Source organism: Aythya fuligula, chromosome 9, assembly GCF_009819795.1.
Source record: "Aythya fuligula isolate bAytFul2 chromosome 9, bAytFul2.pri, whole genome shotgun sequence".
Lineage (NCBI taxonomy): Eukaryota > Metazoa > Chordata > Aves > Anseriformes > Anatidae > Aythya > Aythya fuligula.
Window position 1 is genome coordinate 12,617,290 of NC_045567.1, and position 17,174 is coordinate 12,634,463.

The 17,174-nt window shown below is 44.1% G+C and overlaps 1 protein-coding gene across 5 annotated transcripts in view; it reads left to right on the forward strand.

Annotated features, from left to right (window-relative positions):
* Positions 1 to 58: 58 nt before the first annotated feature.
* The window catches only part of YEATS2 (YEATS domain containing 2), a 47,882-nt gene continuing 30,766 nt past the window's right edge, over positions 59 to 17,174 (forward strand). For 3 of the 5 annotated variants that reach the window (XM_032192899.1, XM_032192901.1, XM_032192902.1), the window contains exons 1-11: positions 59 to 84; positions 340 to 447; positions 3,431 to 3,528; positions 3,662 to 3,754; positions 6,394 to 6,636; positions 8,317 to 8,432; positions 9,542 to 9,703; positions 11,342 to 11,453; positions 12,902 to 12,946; positions 13,934 to 14,120; positions 15,738 to 15,977. In XM_032192899.1, coding sequence (XP_032048790.1) covers positions 348 to 447; positions 3,431 to 3,528; positions 3,662 to 3,754; positions 6,394 to 6,636; positions 8,317 to 8,432; positions 9,542 to 9,703; positions 11,342 to 11,453; positions 12,902 to 12,946; positions 13,934 to 14,120; positions 15,738 to 15,977 — 1,396 coding nt within the window. In that variant the 5' untranslated portion in view covers positions 59 to 84; positions 340 to 347. Of the gene's footprint in view, positions 85 to 310; positions 448 to 3,430; positions 3,529 to 3,661; positions 3,755 to 6,393; positions 6,637 to 8,316; positions 8,433 to 9,541; positions 9,704 to 11,341; positions 11,454 to 12,901; positions 12,947 to 13,933; positions 14,121 to 15,737; positions 15,978 to 17,174 lie in introns of those variants that run through there. The other 2 variants (XM_032192904.1, XM_032192900.1) reach the window with 2 other exon arrangements.

The following is a 17,174-nucleotide window of genomic DNA, read 5'->3' on the forward strand; positions in this document are numbered from 1 at the left end:
CGGGAACGGGGCCGGGGCCGGCGCTGAGCGCGGGCGGCGGGGCCGGAGCCGGGGCCGGGGCCGGGGCCGGGCGGCGCCGCGCGGGTGAGCGGCGGGCAAAGGGGGAAGGAGCGGGAGAGGGAGGGGGGGGAGCGGGGCGGGAGCGGCGGCGGCGGCGGCTTTGTGTGAGCGGGGGAGGGGAGGGGAGGGGAGGGGAGGGGAGGGGAGCAGCGCACGTGGGACGGGGCCGAGCGGGCACCGCCCCCCCCCCCCCCGGCCCCTCAGGGGGGGTTCGGCGGGGAGCGGGGAGCCCTTGGCCCGGTGCCGGTAACGCCTCCGCCCCTCCCCTCGTGGCGGCAGCCGGGAGCATGTCCGGGATGAAGAGAGCGGTGGCGGAGAAGGACCCCGACTACGAGGACATCGCCGTCGCGCAGCCCAGCAAGCGGCACCGCGCGGCCGAGCGCTCAGGTGGGAGCCGCGGGCACCTGGGGGGGGCGTCGCGCACAGGGGGCTACGGCTGAGGCAGTGCCCGGCACGGGCATGGAGCACGGGAGCTGGCACGGCCGGGAAACGGCTCCCAGACCCCTGCTCCAGCCACCCCCGACCACCAGTGTCACCACCAAACCCTGTCCCCAAGCACCACGTCCAACCTCTCCTTGAACACCCCCAGGGACGGTGACTCCACCACCTCCCTGGGCAACCCGTCCCAGTGCCTGACTGCTCCTTCTGACAGAAATGTCTCCTCATTTCGACCTGAACCTCCCCTGGCACAGCTTGAGGCCATCCCCTGGTCCTGTCAGCAGTTAGCACAAGCTCCCCAGGGCCCCGGCCGTGTGTGCTGGTTCCTCTGGGTGCAACATGCTCCTTCCCAGCAGTGTGAGGGGTGAGGCAGGGAGAGAGGTGCTTGGGAGGGTGGAAGAGAGGAAGAGCGAGGGAAGGAGGGATGGAGGTAGCTGCTGGGTGGGTTTGCGCTGGGGCTGTCAGAAATCTCTGCCCTGGGAGCCCTCCCCCTGGCTGGGTGCCTGGGGCAGGTTGCAGACTTTGGGCAGGTGAGGGTAGAGCTGCTTGCCCCAGGGACAGGGAGTGGGCCAGTGAGAGAGGATAACAATGGGAGGAGCTGAAGAAGTGAAGAAAATACTAGTCCTAGGAGGAGCGGCTGAGGGAGCTGGGTTTGTTCAGCCTGGAGAAGAGGAGGCTCAGGGGCGACCTTATTGCTCTCTATAGGTACCTCAAGGGAGGCTGTAGCGAGGTGGGGGTTGGCCTGTTCTCCCACGTGCCTGGTGACAGGATGAGGGGGAATGGGCTTAAGTTGCACTAGGGGAGTTTTAGGTCGGATATCGGGAAGAACTTCTTTACCAAAAGGGTTGTGAGGCATTGGAACAGGCTGCCCAGGGAAGTGGTGGAGTCACCATCCCTGGAGGTCTTTAAAAGACGTTTAGATGTTGAACTTAGCGATATGGTTTAGTGGAGGACTTGTTAGTGTTAGGTCAGAGGTTGGACTCGATCTTGAGGTCTCTTCCAACCTAGACAATTCTGTGATTCTGTGAAATGGGAGCTGAGAAAAATGCAGCTGGCTGTAGGACCTGGGGAAGATCCAGGGACAGCAGGATGCTGCAGCTGCTGGTTTGAGAGGGACAGGGAGTGGCTTTGCAGGGGATGCTTTGCAGGACACTGTATAAGTGGACAAGTTGGAGGAAGGTGACCTGCAGTTTTTCTGGGCGGGTCTGTTAAGGGGTTGGCAGGGGAGCATTGCTGGAGCTGGCTGGAACCTGCCACTCGCTCTGGTCATGTGTATGTGTCACTGTAAAGGTGTTTGTAGCCTGCTTTGGAAGCCACTCTTTGGAAGATCTTAATGGTTAGCAGACTTAGGGCCTTGGGACGTTGTCCTTGCCAAAGGGAACTTGTTATTCAGGTGATTCTTCCAAATTGACTTCTGTCTTTCTCTCTTAGAAGATCCCCCCATTTTCCATACAAGAATACCTTAAGAATACAAATTTCGCTAACAGTCTTAACTGAGGACTGTGGTTGATGCTACGCAGGACAAAATATGAAAATAAAGCGTTCTTAAAAGCCTCTGTAATGTAACCACAAATTCTAAAGTGCTTTAATTGTCTTAATCCTGGTATTGCACGGCCTCAGTCTTGGGAAGAGATGCAGTTGTCTTTGTCTGAGCAGCATGTTTCATGCCTTACTGTGTTCAAGTTTAGTTTAAGTGTAGCCTTACATGCAAATTTCCCAAGTACGTGGTTCATGTACAAGTTCGTGGTTGGGGAGAAATTATATTCTGATGGTTTTTAATTTTGCATTACTCATCCTATCCTACCAATTCTATCATAATTCAGTTTTAATGTGGGCTTGAACTAATTCTAGTTCTAGATAGTGTATGTGTATATATATGTATATGGAAACCAGTAAATACCTGTAGGATACCCTCTTGCAAATGCAAGCCTAGGTTATGTTACTCACATTGTAGGTACCCAATCGGACGGTAAAATTCCTTGTCACAGTAATTACCTGATAGCTGGAACACACCAGCAATTTTTGCCTTGCTTTTCATTTCTTTGCTCTTTCCATGTAGGATCTTAGAAGCCTCTTTGAATAGATAAATGCCCTTTAGTCAAGCAAATGCTTCCTCTGAAGCTCAAAACACAGCCTTAGTGTTGTTGCCTCCTGTTCTGTTGAGAAACAACATAAAATTTTTCTAGGGAACCCAGGCTGGTTTTTCTCTCCTCTGCCTTGTGGTGTGGTCATTGTGCTTCTGACACAAGCTGGAGGACCTTTTTCAGGCTTTCTTCTAGAAGTACAACTGCTCTTCCAAGTCCTTAGAACCGATAAGAACAGGTTGCTTGGATTGCTCTGATTCAGCCCTCCTGGAAGAGGATTTTGTAGGAGGCACACCAGCTTTCAGCAGCATAGTTCCTTTTGTGGCCAATAAAAGGCTTGTAGGCACTCCAGAGCAGGCTGTGCTCCATGCCAGTGCTAAACATATAAAATATTGGCTTGCATTATTATTGCTACATGAAGTGTAAATTTCCTGGATATGAATTAGGCCAGGGAGAGACAAAAATGTACATAGCATTCCAGGGTACTCTGCACAATTGCAGTGGTAGCTGCACTTGACAATAACATTTTTTCGTTTGTTTCTTTGTTTTTTGTTTTACTGTTTACAGCTTCAGTAGGACAGAAGTAAGCAGTTTGGTCATATGTTGTTTGTCATCTCAGACCTAAAAAGAAAAAAAATAGCCTTCCACGTAAGCCAGCTTTTAAAGACGCATGTGATTTTTGTTAAGACAAATTACTTTTTTTGCAGAGAAGTTATCCCTGACTTTTTTTGATGTTGAAATTATCACATCACTTCTCACTTGTTAATGATTTATCTTCGTTTTTTTTCAAGTGGAGCATCAGAGATTGAAATATTTCTTCTTTTTTTTTCATATGTGGCCTTGTGCAGCTCGAGATGTTGCTGTGCAGAAGATTGAGACAATTATTAAAGAACAGTTTGCTGTCGAGATGAAGAATAAAGAACATGAAATTGAAGTTATAGATCAGGTATAAAGGTTTTCTTACTAAAAAAAAAAAAAAGTTAAAGTCCTGTGATTTGCTTCTGGAGATTGGGGTAGTGGTTATCTGTTCATTGTTATATATTCATTGCTATATGTTACCTCTTCTTTTCTTTTCATAGCGCCTGATTGAAGCAAGAAGGATGATGGATAAGCTGCGTGCCTGTATCGTGGCTAACTATTATGCTTCTGCTGGTCTTCTTAAAGCTGGAGAGGTAAAGATTACTTTGTGAAAAGACAGGCTTTGAGGGGTGTTTGTGAAAAGAGATGTGTAGCCCACTGGTTATACAGCTAATGTTGAGGTTTGAGGTGCAGTTTCTGAAGTAAAAGAATCTGAACCTGCGCTGAGAGCAGTGGGAGAGGTGACCTGGTAGGTGTCACTGGCTGGGCCTTGGCCACGTCAGTCATCTTGACTGAAGTGAGAAGCCCCTGGGCAGCGCTTGGTTCTGCCTCCTGAAACACTGGGTACTTTTTGTCATGCAGCAGAGCACCTGGCTTCTCCCACACCTCACAGTTATCCTTGCAAAGCACTGGAGAGTGAAGACCAAATTTTCCCATCTCACAAATGGAATGAAAGTAGATGGGCTTAGAAACTTGTCAGAAAAAAAACCCACACACATTTCTTCAGTCCTGGGCAGTGAAACAATCTTCCTTTACCCAGGCAGTCATTCTGTTAATGGTGTGTTAACCAGGCTGATAGCAGCAGTGAAGCATGAGGTAAATCAAGGAGCTATCACAAAAGATTAAAAATTCACGAAGAGGTTAAGAAATAAAACAACAGAAACCCTGCAAGTTAACTCTCCTGAGCACTTCTGAGCACTGATTCTTTAATGGCCTGGTAATTGTGGGGTGTTCCAGGCTCACACTGAGGCTGAATGCAGGCTCCTGACATGTAGCTCCCTGCCAGTTCACCTATTTTAGTTAACTCCCTGAATTGGAAAAATGGTAGCCGTTTTCCAGGAAAAATCTAAACTGATATTGAAACCTGTTAATGTGTGCTGAGAGCTGAGGTTTCACTCCAGTGCCATAAGAGTTTCTCTACCAAGCAAGGGCTCTCATTGTTATTCCTATTTTCCTATTTTGATTTCCAGAAGACTTGGTGGAGGACAGAAAAAAAAAAAAGAAGTAATGGTCCACCTTGTTTTTCCTCCCACTGAACTTGAATTGAGCAACTAGAGCTGAGAAAGATTATGATGGGAGGCTTGGAGATCTCTTCTCTGCTTTTGGTTTTGTGTGGGTGGCTGAGGAATTTGAGCTAGATTCTGATCTTTTAAAGTACTTTATACAGTGTTGTCACATGTCAGCAAGAGCTTGTTCTGCCCCGTTTACTTGTTTTGCCATGCAGGGTGTTTTTTTTTTCCCTTGCTGAGTTTCACAGTTTGCAGAAATGCTAACGTTATATGTTGTTTTGGAGTGTTTGTAACACTCGTACTGGTGTGACCTTGCTGTGTTTTTCTTGTAGTTGTTACGAGCTTATGTCTAATGTAGCTGTACCTTTGATTTCATTTTGTATTGTTTCTAAAAGTCCTGCTTTGCATGCTGGCTGAATCAGGTCTCTTTTTAATTTGAACTTGTTGCTGGTTTCATTTTTTTGGTCTGTTTTCGTTGTGTGGTTAACGTGCTCGATTCTGCTGGCAGGGAGTGATTGCCTCTATGTCTGCTTTAGGGAATGTGTATTTTTGTAGTTTAATTCAGTGTGCTTAATATGTAAATGTTTGTGATCTTGTAAGAAGATGACTTGCAAATTCCTGATCTGTTCTCACAAACAGTTCTTCAGCCTGGTGCTTCTGGGTTTTGGGGCTTCCTGTTCTGTACAATTCTAGTTGTTTGTTGGGTTGTTTGTTTTTACTACAAATAAGTGGACAAGGTGTTGGTCAGTTCACTGGATGAAAAAACAGAAAATGGGTTGGTTGTTTATTGATTTATGTCTATTTTGAAAAGGCTTCAAGGAAGCTTAGGATTTTTCTTGTTTTAAAGATTTTTATATATATGTGTGTGTGTGTGTGTGTGTGCGTTTCACATAGAGCTCTTGCAAATGCTTAGACAACCAATAGGATTTGTGTTGTCCAGATATCAAAGTTCAGGATTTTGGTTTCAAAACTCTTCTAGGGACTGTTGAGCAGGGAGAGTTGGCAGTTGCTTAGGTCATGTGCCTCACGGGCAGCTGGGAGGAAAGCTCTCAGCTGAGCCCTTAACTCCAGGGTGGGGGACTATTCAGCTCCACTGCTGCTGCCACCTCCTGAGGGCAGTTCTGCCCTGTGCTGGTGCCCGTACTGGCTGCATGTTAAACCTCGCAGGTTCAGGAGGGTCTAACATTAGCTCTGAAACATCCATTTTGATGAAATTTTGCAAGCGTGCGTAAGCATGTTCCTCTTTAGCTTCTGTTAAGCTTTGGCAGCAGGCAGGCTGCTAATAAATGTATCTTGCCTCATGGGCATTGGCGAGACCACCAGTTGGTAGCAAAATTAAGGAGCCTCGTACATTTGCATACCCTGCTTGCCTGCAAGAATCAGGCATCTGTGGTCTTTCTGTGTACGCTGAAAGCCTGCAGAGGAGGGGATGCTGTTATTTTCAAGGGGACATTGTAAGTGTCAGTGCTGCAGCCCTCCTTTACAAAGCTAGGTAGATTTGGGGGATCAGAGGCTCTAAAGAAACAGATTCGATCTGGGGTCCTACTTCTATAGAACCATTGTCAGCTTTTCTCTTCTGGGGTATATGTGTTTTTTTTTTCTGTAAGGCAGCTGATTAAATATTAGCTCGTTATTTGCATGTTGAATTTTCCCCTTTGGCACAGCCTCGTTTTATCTGGGCTGCGGGAAAATAAATTACTGTATCTGCCTGGCCTCTGTTGCAGGGGACCAGGACGTGTGACACAACAATTCTCAATCACCCTTCAATCAAGAAGTTCCTGGAATCGCCCTCCAGATCCTCGTCCCCTGCTAACCAGGGCTCAGACACTCCATCCGCCAACCACTCCGAGAGCGACTCGCTCTCCCAGCACAATGACTTTCTCCTGGACAAGGACAATGGCAACTTGGACGCAGACGAGCGGCTGACAAACAGCCTGGACCAGAGACAGAGCAGAAATACTGGCCGGGTAAAGTAAAACGCGAGTGGTGGTCAAGTTGTTGGAGGTGTGTGCTCTGTCTGGACTCGGTGCTGGCACCAGGAGCTCTTCATGTTGTCACCCACCTTGCTGAAGATCTGTTTCTTACCCTCTCCAACCGCTTGCTTCCACTCTCAGCCTGGCTTTGCTGTGAGGCTAACTGAAGCGTATGTAACTTGGGTAACTCCTCTTCGTTCAGTCTTACCCAGCAGAGAGGTCAGCCAGGCAGCAGTGACAGCGTTCATGGTAGCACTGCTGATCTGCTGCTGTCTGGGTTGGGAGCCTCTGGGGAAGGAGCTGTTTCACGGCTTGAGCACAGGGTTTTGCTGTGCGGATGGAAGTTGTGTCAGGAAGGGTAGAGCCTGGAGGGAAGAGCAAGAAGTGTCATTCCCAGTGCTGTGCTCTGGGAGCTGGTGATATTCCACGTAGTGATGCTGCTGGGTGCCCCTGGGGACTGCGTTGCTCTGAGTGATTGAACCTTTGGGGCTGGGGCTGCTCAGCAGTGTGTGCTCAGCCTAGTGGGGGGTGGGTCGGCCCCTCCTGGGGGTGCACTATGTGCTGGTTTTCTCTCAGTGGCACTGCTTGCTCTTGAACTAGTGTTACCATTTGTTTAACTGAACCAGACTGATCCACGTTAAAAATACCTCCTTTCATACTTCCATGAGCTTTTTTCTGTGTTACTTTTGACGTGGATCCATTCCCTGCATGACTCATGATGGAGCTGCAGAGATCATTGTACAGTTGTGGCTAAGAACCCACTTAGATACAGATACAGCTGCCCAAAAGGTCCTTCTCAAGCCATGTCCTCAGTACCATGTGATTGAAACATAGCCCACATCTCGCAGCGAGCACCAGCTTCCCTTATTTTCATCTCTCTTGCTCTAGGAAATAGAAAAGAGCCACATTCTTAATCACAGGGGCCATTAGACAACTGAAGAGAAGCTTTGCAGAAGATAAGTGATTTCTCCTGCAGAGAAGCTGCAGCTTGCTGAGCATCCCAGCTTGCTCCTCTGCCCCAGCTGCTTCCCTTACCAGAGGCAGGTAGCTTCCCGAGGGAGATGCTCACTGGCTGCAGGTGAAATGCTGAATGCTCTCTGAGAGGAAACTTCTGTTTCGTTTCAGTTTCTTCCATCTCGGCCATGCCAGAGGAGAAGAGCCTCTGACCCAAACTAGAGATGTGTATACCACCGCATATGGCTGCATTCTGCAGTCGGACAAGTTGCCATGTGGTGTGGCAGAAAAAGCATTGTTTCTGCATCCAGTGAGCAGGGTGGCAGCTTTGGTAACAGGCCTGCGGTGTGCTGAAACCCTTCCTAGGGTCCACAGCAGAAGCACGCAGACAGCGTGTACCTGTACCGTAAACCACCAGCCCAGTATAGACAGTTTCTGCAGGGGGGGCTTTGGTGAAACAGCTGGATTGCTTGGCTGTAGCATGGTGGGGCATCTTTGGCCAACACAGAGGTGGCTGAAAGATGAATAGAAGCTGACACCATGCCAGGCTTCTGTGACTGTCCTTGCTCCAGCTTGGGGCATCACTGGGTTGATCTCTCCTTTAACTATGTGGGTTTTCTTTATTAACAACACTTTACTTTTCTAGTGCCAAACAACGTAATGTTTAAGAAGAATGCTTGTTTTTTTTTTGTTTGCCTTTTTTTCTTCCCCTACCCTCAGGACAGTTCAGGTGTTTCAAGCTCTCAGAAACCAGGACAACGAAATGCCGGGCTGCCAACCGACGAGACTTCACGGCTGTATGTGAAGAAAACGATTGTGGTTGGCAATGTCTCCAAGTTAGTATCCAAAGTCTCCGTGATGGGCCTTTACTTCACAATCAAATGGAATAAGAGGTTAAAATTAGGAGATAAAGTTGTTAGGCTGCTGCAGTGGGAGGTATTGCTCTTGGTACTGGACCCAAGGCTTCCCTCCTTGAGTATCTGCAAGACCTTTTGTTGGGGGAAGAGGTGTTTTAATAGGTAGTATAAATAGAGGTTTTAAGGTCTGTTTCTTTTGAGGTGATTAAGCCTTCTCTGTCCATTATAAAATCCCAGGTTTTCCCACGAAAATGCTGAAAAGCAATTTGTCCTAATTGCTATTTTGATGCGTGCATAGGGATGTGTTTAACAAAAAAAAAAAAAAGACAACCACCTGACTCTCCCCCTGCCCCAAACAAACCAACCCCAAATGAGAAATTATGAGAAAAACTCTGTGGAATAGTTTGAAGAAATTTTTTATGGTTTTTATATTTCCTCCACAAAAAAATTGAAGACAGGTTAATTTATCTAATTGTTGAACTTTGAAGAAAGTAGCGAATAAAAGCGTTCATTTTTGGAAGCTATGGACAAGTCAAGGTTTTAACTCTCTACCCTGTACTACTGAAGTTAATTTTCTTTTGCACAGAAAGTAGCAAATGTTAGCTGATGAGACTTACGGTATTAGAATTGTCTTGAAAATCTACTTAATCCTAGACCCAGAGCCAATTATTGACTAAGAGCTTCTTTAAAATGTATAAGAATAATTGCTTTTTTTTTTTTTTTTTTTTGGATTTATGGTAGCAGAGTTGCTGACGCTGTGTTTTAGAGCAGTTTGACTTCTTGATGTCTCACAAAAGATGAGGAAAAGGATTTGAAGCTGACAAAATATTAAAATTAAGTCTTCCTGATTAAGAATCAATTTTTTAACTGGATGAATTTCTTATGGTAGTTGTGCACTGGAATGAGGGAATATATTGGGAGTATAGAGTAAATTATGAGATTTCTGTTTCTGGAGGAGTTTTTTTCTGCAGATCTTGATGAACTGTCAGAATATAGAATAATTAGCAGAAGTATACATTGGATAAGTTACATGTGGACATTTTACCATCCTTTTTTTTTTTTTTTTTTTTTTTTAATTTCTCTGCCAGGTACATTCCCCCTGACAAGAGAGAAGAAAATGATCAGTCAACCCATAAATGGATGGTGTATGTCCGAGGCTCTCGGAGAGAACCCAGTATAAATCATTTTGTCAAGAAAGTTTGGTTCTTCTTACATCCCAGTTACAAACCTAATGACCTGGTAGAAGTGAGGTAATTTCCAGTTGTCACTCTCCTATTTATGCTTGCCAGGCTTACAGTGCCAATTTTTTTTTTTGAAGTTAGCACCTTCTTCTCCTGGTCTTCTGTTTCATGTCTTTCTTTAACCTCCAGCTTGGCTTGACAGACTCTCAAAATAACAGCATAATTACATTATTTTTTGTATCAAATGTGCCAAACTTTTTTATTTTTTCCGTACTGGTGAAAGTTCTCTATTGCATTTCCCCTGTTATCCCTGTGAGTTTGTACATCTGTATGCATTATACTGTCTGCTGTGCAAGGTGCATTTGGAAAGATGATGTTCTCCTCCTTCTTCCCAGTGGTATGTGGAACAGAAAGAGAGGTTTCAGAAAGCTGTTTTACCTGTAGCTTTAATTGTGTATGTATGTTTGGGCAAGTTTTATCTTTCTCCCAGGTATTTCTGTACTGCAGTGAGATCAGTGGCATTGACTTCATGGTTTGTGGAATTAATTTCCCATCAGTATCATGTTATTGCTGCTACAGAAACAAGGCAGTTTCTCTGTCCTCACCTAACCTGTAGTCAAAATTGTGACCCTGTTGTGATCAGCAGGCCCAGTTCTGTGTTTGCTACTGCAGGCAGGTGCCCTGTCAGTTTTTCATTCTTGTTCTTTGGAAAAGATAGTCCAAAATGCTTCGTGTTTTCCTGAAGAAATTATTCTCTTAGGGTTCAGTTGCCTGCCTAGAGGGAAGTGGGCAGAACACCTCCATACAAAATGGCAACTTAATTCTGGCAAAATTAAATTGGCTGACGGGCAACTCCAGAAAGGCGTATCTGAGATAAGAAGTGCTAGTGCTAGCTAATGATTCTGAGAAGGTGATGCCGACCAGGATGAAAACAAGCTCCTTTATATTTCGGGTATAGCATACTAAATTAGACTTGACTGCTTTCTTTTTGTGCCTTTCTCAGTTTACTGTATCTGATGTCAGTGCTGTTTGTCTTCTGTTTAATTTCCTGTAGTTAATAGATTTCTTCTTGTCATACAGCTCTAGTCATTCCCATGAACATTTGTGTTCTGGACTAAGAAGTCAGTGTTTTGTTTCATTGCAAAACTGCATTTGGGATTTACAACAACAAACTAAAATCTTAAAGGAAAAAAAAATAATGCTAAATGCTAGAGATAAATCTGCCCTTCTTTTTCGGATTGGAGAATGACATTGGTTGAGTTAGCTTTTCCTTGTAGTCTGTATGTTGTTTCATTGGCCTTACATGAAGCGTATGCCTTTTTGCTACTAGACAGGGAACAGCAGAAAGACTGCAAAATGTTGCAATGAAAACTCACCTTGGAGCCTAGTGTCCTAGGTGCTGACTTTTTAAAGCAAGTATTTTTTATCATTACACATAGTCTTTTTTTTTATGTTTTTTCCTGTAGTCTTTCATCCTGCTCTTACACCATTTCCTTCTCTGTCCACTTCTGTGAAATAAAAGCAAGTTTTCAGCTGTCCCCAAAATTAGAATTTGTGGGTTTGATTGCATCCTCTCTGTCGTGAATAGTAGGCCTTAAGCTAGCTTTGGTTGTCAGTTAGACAAGTAGTTTTTGGCTTTCTACAAAAGAGGTAGGTGAAAGCTCTACCTGTTCTGCATACAAAATGTGAATCACCATTTGTTTCCAGAGAACCTCCATTCCACCTGACCAGGAGAGGCTGGGGAGAATTCCCTGTGAGAGTCCAGATACACTTTAAGGATAGCCAGAACAAGAGGATTGATATCATACACAATCTGAAGGTATTTGAATAGAATGTTTGAGAAAGGCAATTAAATGAGCGCTCCATAATCTCTCTGCGTGATCTAGAAGAGCATCCGCTTGTATGTGTGTGCTTCTGTCTCTGTATTTTTTCCCTGCCGTTCTTTTACACTTGAACAGTTGAAATGAAGAATCAAAAAAGATCCAGGAAAGTCCCTTACGTTGCCTGTGTTAAAGGCCATGCCGTAGCCAAGGAGCCCAGCTTTGCAGAAGCAAAGCATTTACCTATTGTTCCCCTACAGCATGAGATTTTTAGCATGCTCTCGCTGGCTGTAGCTTGACAGGTTGCTGCAGGGCTGTCTTTCCGCTGGCAGTGATTGCTGTAACTGTTGTCTTCCTTCCGCACCTGCACGTACCAGCTAGAGATTATCTCTGATGGCAAAGTGGGCAGGGAGAGGCTGAGATTGCCGCTCGTTCCTTCTGAACAGAGCCTTCTTTCAAATCATTCACCTGCCCTGTGACATTCAATAGGATTTATAGCATGCAGCAGCCCTGGTAAACTAGGCCAATCCTGTTGGTTTTGTTTTAATTAGCAGTGCCTAGCATTAGAGGCATTAAGTCCTGGGCTGGTTTATTTTCATGTGAGCAGCATGATTAGTTTTATTTAAGCCCTACCTGCAATTATGGTTTTCCTACTAATGTAAATACCGAGGTGTAACCACATATGGAGACAGTAGAGAAGATTGAAAATGTTTCCTTGGAACTTGGGAACGTTTAATGTAGACTATGAGAAAAATGTGCTTGGAGAAAAACACGTGCCTTTGAACACTTGAAGTGTATAAGCTGATGCAGTTTGCTTTACGTGCTTGAGTCCCATTCCTCCTGTGTGGGCTAGCTTCCTTCACTGAACCTCCTGTGATGCACTGCACCTCCGTGTGGCTGCGTGACTCAAGCTTCTGCTGAACTTCAGAAGAAATTGCGAACAGCATGGTGGGTGTTGTGCAGCCTACAGAGGAAAATGGAGCCAGTCTATGGAATAAAAATAACTGAAAATGTTACTTGTCATGCTTCATAATAGAAGCACTCGTGAGAAGACTCTCTGATGCTCATACCTGGCAGAGTAGTGTGAGGATCTTGAGTCAGCAAATCCATGCTGTTTATTTCTTTATTTAGACCTCAGGAATCAAAAAAAGATACTCCTCAAAGGCTATTCTTAGACGAAATAGTATCTCCCCAACAAATCTCATTTCCTTCAGCTTTTTTGCTCCTTTCTACTTCAGTGTGGGCTTTGGGTTGTGGTTGGCTTCTTAGCAGAAGAGGGTCCTTAATAGTGCACGTTTTTCTGGCCCCATGGGTTCAGAACCAACCTGATGCACTGCTGCTTGTCTGATGTAGTTTCAACTCCTTTCAAACAGGTAGTACTGTAAATTCTAGCTAACGTGCTGCCTCTGCATTGGTTAATATAAACATATCTTATTGCTTTATCCAGCTGGACAGGACTTACACAGGCCTGCAGACACTCGGCGCAGAAACGGTGAGCCAGCTGGTTGCGGGATGGATGTTGTACTTTGATTCCCTTAAAGATGTTTAGAAAGAAAAAGATAGAAGGGACTGAGCACCGAGTCAGACCCATTTGATTTCACAATTTCTGGAATGTAGGTTTTGCTCTCTTGTTAAATGAAACGATTATGACACCTTGTCACTGTGCACAACAACAATCATTTTTCCCTTTCTAGTTCAGAGGAAACTGTTTCCAGCTCTTTCATAAAGAATTTAACTTGTACTACAGTTCTTTGTTTCTTTTTGGAGCCTTTGGTACCAAATGTCTTGATTTGCTTTCTAATGTGCTACAGATCTCAGACATCAAGAATTTTAAATTAAAGCTAGCTATTCTGCTGAAAATATTCAGTAAATTAAGAAAAGGTCTGCCCATGTCAACATTCAGTACCTTCATGGAAAATTAACTCTGAAAACTTTAAATAAAAGAAATGAATGAATTACTCAGTTTGTTATATCCCTAAAGTTTCTTTTATTATTTTTTCCCCTGTTAGACTGTACTGAATGGAAATTTTTATTCTGAAATAGCATTGCTTCAGCTTTTCAATCGTTAGAGAAAACTTTAACATGAAATTGCTATGGTGATGAAAGTACGTTTTTGAAGAGTAGATGATGTAGTGGTGCTTTTCTGAGGACCTTATCAAAAAGGCAAGCTACAGTTTTGTGCCTGTCCCTAAGGAGCTCACCTGGAGCCTGGGCTTTGTGTTCCTTGCAGTGTTTGCTATTCAGTTTTCCCCGGGGACTGAGAGATGCTCTGTTTTACCATGGTGCTTTAGTGTTGAAAGATTCTTGTCTTAGCCCTGGGGAGCTTCATGGAAATGGATGGAAATTTTATGCGGAGTTTGGGGGAGGAAGGGCAGAGGTTTCCAGACATTTAAAATAATAGTTAAAAAGGCATAGTTGTTTTCACAATCTTTACCTAACTACTGGATACTAATGTCATCTTTTCACCTGTTTCTGGAAGGTAGTGGATGTGGAGCTACATAGGCATTCGCTCGGCGAGGAATATCTTTTTTCCCAGTCTTCAGAGTCCGACCTTTCTGATGTTCCTACATCTTTACCACTGCCATTGAGTATCCCAGCACCAGTCAAAGCTTCTTCGCCAATTAAACAGCTGCGGGACTCCAGCCCAGATGCTTCTGCAGACAAAGGTAAAGCAAATGGGTATTGCTGCGACTGGAATTCTTGGAATGGCTTCTGGGTACTTTCTCTTAATAGTTCCTTTGGCTTAAAGGTTGATACGTCCTTTTTGCTTACCTCAGACAATTATTTTCTTATTGTACTAGGAAACATAATTTAGAAATTGTTATCATTTATTTGATTTTTTTAAATCTTTTTTTTTTGAGTTTGTTGAGCGAGCTCTGTTTTGTTAAACTTAGTGAATGTGGAGTTTCGTTCAGTGTGCGTAGTTGGAAAAAGGTTGTTGAATAGCACTTGTAGTTTTGTTCTTGGCAGACTTTTTTCAGAGGGCTTTTAGGTTTCTGGATGTCTTGGGGACTGTGTATACATTTAAGGAATTAGTGTAGTGATGTGTTCAGTTATATTTGTTGGTTCCTAACATGTGATGTGTTTGAGGAAAAACTTTTTGTGTAACTGTGATGGTGAAAGTAGAGAGTGGAAGACTTAGTGTATATTTGTTGGTCTCATTCCCACCTGTAAGATCTGGAAATGCAGTGCCCACTGCAATGTGCTGGCAATTGATGCTGTAGCATCATTGGAATTGCCTGAAGCAATCTAGGTACTGGCCACTTCAGCACGCTATTCTGATTTCTAGATTGTGGGAAGTATTAAAAACTGTGCCTCTGATACTGTTTTTTTGTTTCTTTTTTTTTTTTTTCTGTAATATATAATATTAGGACAAATCTCAGTTAACTGCTCAGAGAAACAAGGAGGTCTTTATGGTTTGTACAATTTAGTGAGAGAAATTTGCTGGAAACAGCAACTGTATTTCAAAATATGATCACATGCAACACGGTTTCATTCCTTTAGTAATCTATCCTGAATTCCTGTGTTAAAGGAATGGCTGTAATGCTCAGGTCTTGCATGGTGAGCTTTCTGCTCAGTGGTGCAATGCCAGGGGCATTGTCCTGGCTTAGCACGAAGAATGCTGTTTAAGTTCAGTGTTTTCTTATGGCAGCACAGCTAAAAATGAGGAAATGAAGCCAAATTTTAAATGCACACCGTTTTATTGAAACATGAAAATGGGCAGCACCTTCAGGTGGAGAAAGGAGGTAAAACTGCCTCTTTCTTAGGCAAAATGGCAGTGGCTTCTCTCATCAGGTCAAGGTTAAATAACCTCCTTTTACATCAGATAAGACTGATTCCTTAGCCCGGGTCATAAGGCAGCAGTTGGTTTCCTCGTGCTCTTACTCCAAAAAATGCACTGCAAGATTTCTTGTGAAGGAAATTCTGCATTAGTTGTGTGAAACCCTGTCTGTGGACACAACACTATCCACGGCTTTCTGTCAGTGGAAGAGTCTCTTAAAGAAAATGTGTAAGAAGTGGCCGATGACCTACCAAAGCTGAACAGGCTGTGTATGTTCACATTTTTTTTCTTTGGTTCAGAGACAAACCTGACAGATGTGCGCAGAAGCAACTCCCTTCACACCTTTTTCTCCCTGTTGAGCACTGCCCACCAGTTGCTTTCTCCTTCCTTCCTTCCAGAGGGCATTTGTCATACGTTAGTTTTGTTTGTGTAGAGAAGCACAGTAAGGAATTAGATGTCTCAGCCTAAGATCTATTTCTCTTCTTTTCCCTGTTTTAATCAGGATTCCCTGGGAATGCTGAAACCGAAAGACATGCCACGTTTTATTCCCTGCCATCTTCGATAGAACGGACTCCCACCAAATTAGCCACCCAGAAAGTTCCCTTTGGCTCTCATGGAAATTCAGCCTTCCAACCCATTGCAGCTAGCTGTAAAATAGTGCCTCAAGGTCAGATTCCAAGCCCTGCAGAGTCACCCGGAAAATCCTTCCAGCCTATCACCATGAGTTGCAAGATTGTATCAGGTGAATGTTAGTTTACCTATCTGAGTGCTTCACCCTGGAAAGCAAGAGATGGAACAAGCTGGACTCGGTTTGTGTCCTTCCCCTGATTGCCTGAATGTTTGAACATCAGGCAGTAGGAAACTAGAGTAAGGAGCTGAACACACTTCTTAATGGTCAAGGAAAAAAACGCAAGTGTGAAATACTTCACATGAGATCAAAAGTGGGATGAGAGCTGTGCTCTCCCTTTTCATGAATACTTTTAGGTGCGAAAATGATAGTCCTTAACTGGACTGCTACCCACAGAAAGGCCCAGGCAAGGACACAACTTCCATGCGGGCTGTTTGTATGTGGGAAAAAGCCGTTCTTCTCCCTCCCTCTTTCAGACAACGGGGAAGGATTAAGAAGAAATCCCTTTCTGATTACTTGGCAAATTATTTTCAACCTTGTTCACTCATATGGTCCCTCTTATACTTGTGATATCTCCTCAGATGGAACAACTTCGGTCTTCCTCTTCCAGACATGCAGCCTCTGCATTAATTTTTCAGCTGACTGCAGTGAGCAATGTGATGCTCTTTTGATAGTTTCCCAGCCAAACACGGTCAAGGTGCTGTTTACTCACTTTACATACAGTCCCTTCCCTGCCTGGGCATGGTGCCATCCATTGGATGATGTTTTACATCAAAAAGTTTTAATGTATAGCTCACTGTGTCAGATATTATGAAGCTGAAAGATGACCCGCTACATTCCTTCATTTTCTGGTGTTCAGGTCAGAGGATGTAGCACCTTAGGTGATCAGTGTGTGTGATTTCTAATGGTCAGCTTGCTCCCAGCTCATTTTCCTCAAGTGTGCTTTTTTTATTCAAAATTTCAATATTTCTCCTTGATACCTTCAAAGTGCTAGTGATTTATATTTGAACCTATGCCAAATGTTTTCTTCTTTCCCAATAAGCTCTACTCCTAATCTTTCTCCAAGGCTGTCCAGAAAGCAATAATTATAGTGCGTCCTCTCTTTCTTAAAATCCTTGTTAAAATCCTATTTCTTAAAATCCTATTCTTTGTTGCTCTTTGCAATATAAATGTTGCTCTGCAAAGTATTTTCCAAGGCTCTCTGTCTGCTGAGAAAAATCACCCCTTTCCTATTTCTAGAGCAGCTTATAAGAAAAATAATTTATTTGATGAGCATTTATGTTCCATTTTAGTAGTCAATTGCTGCCAAGA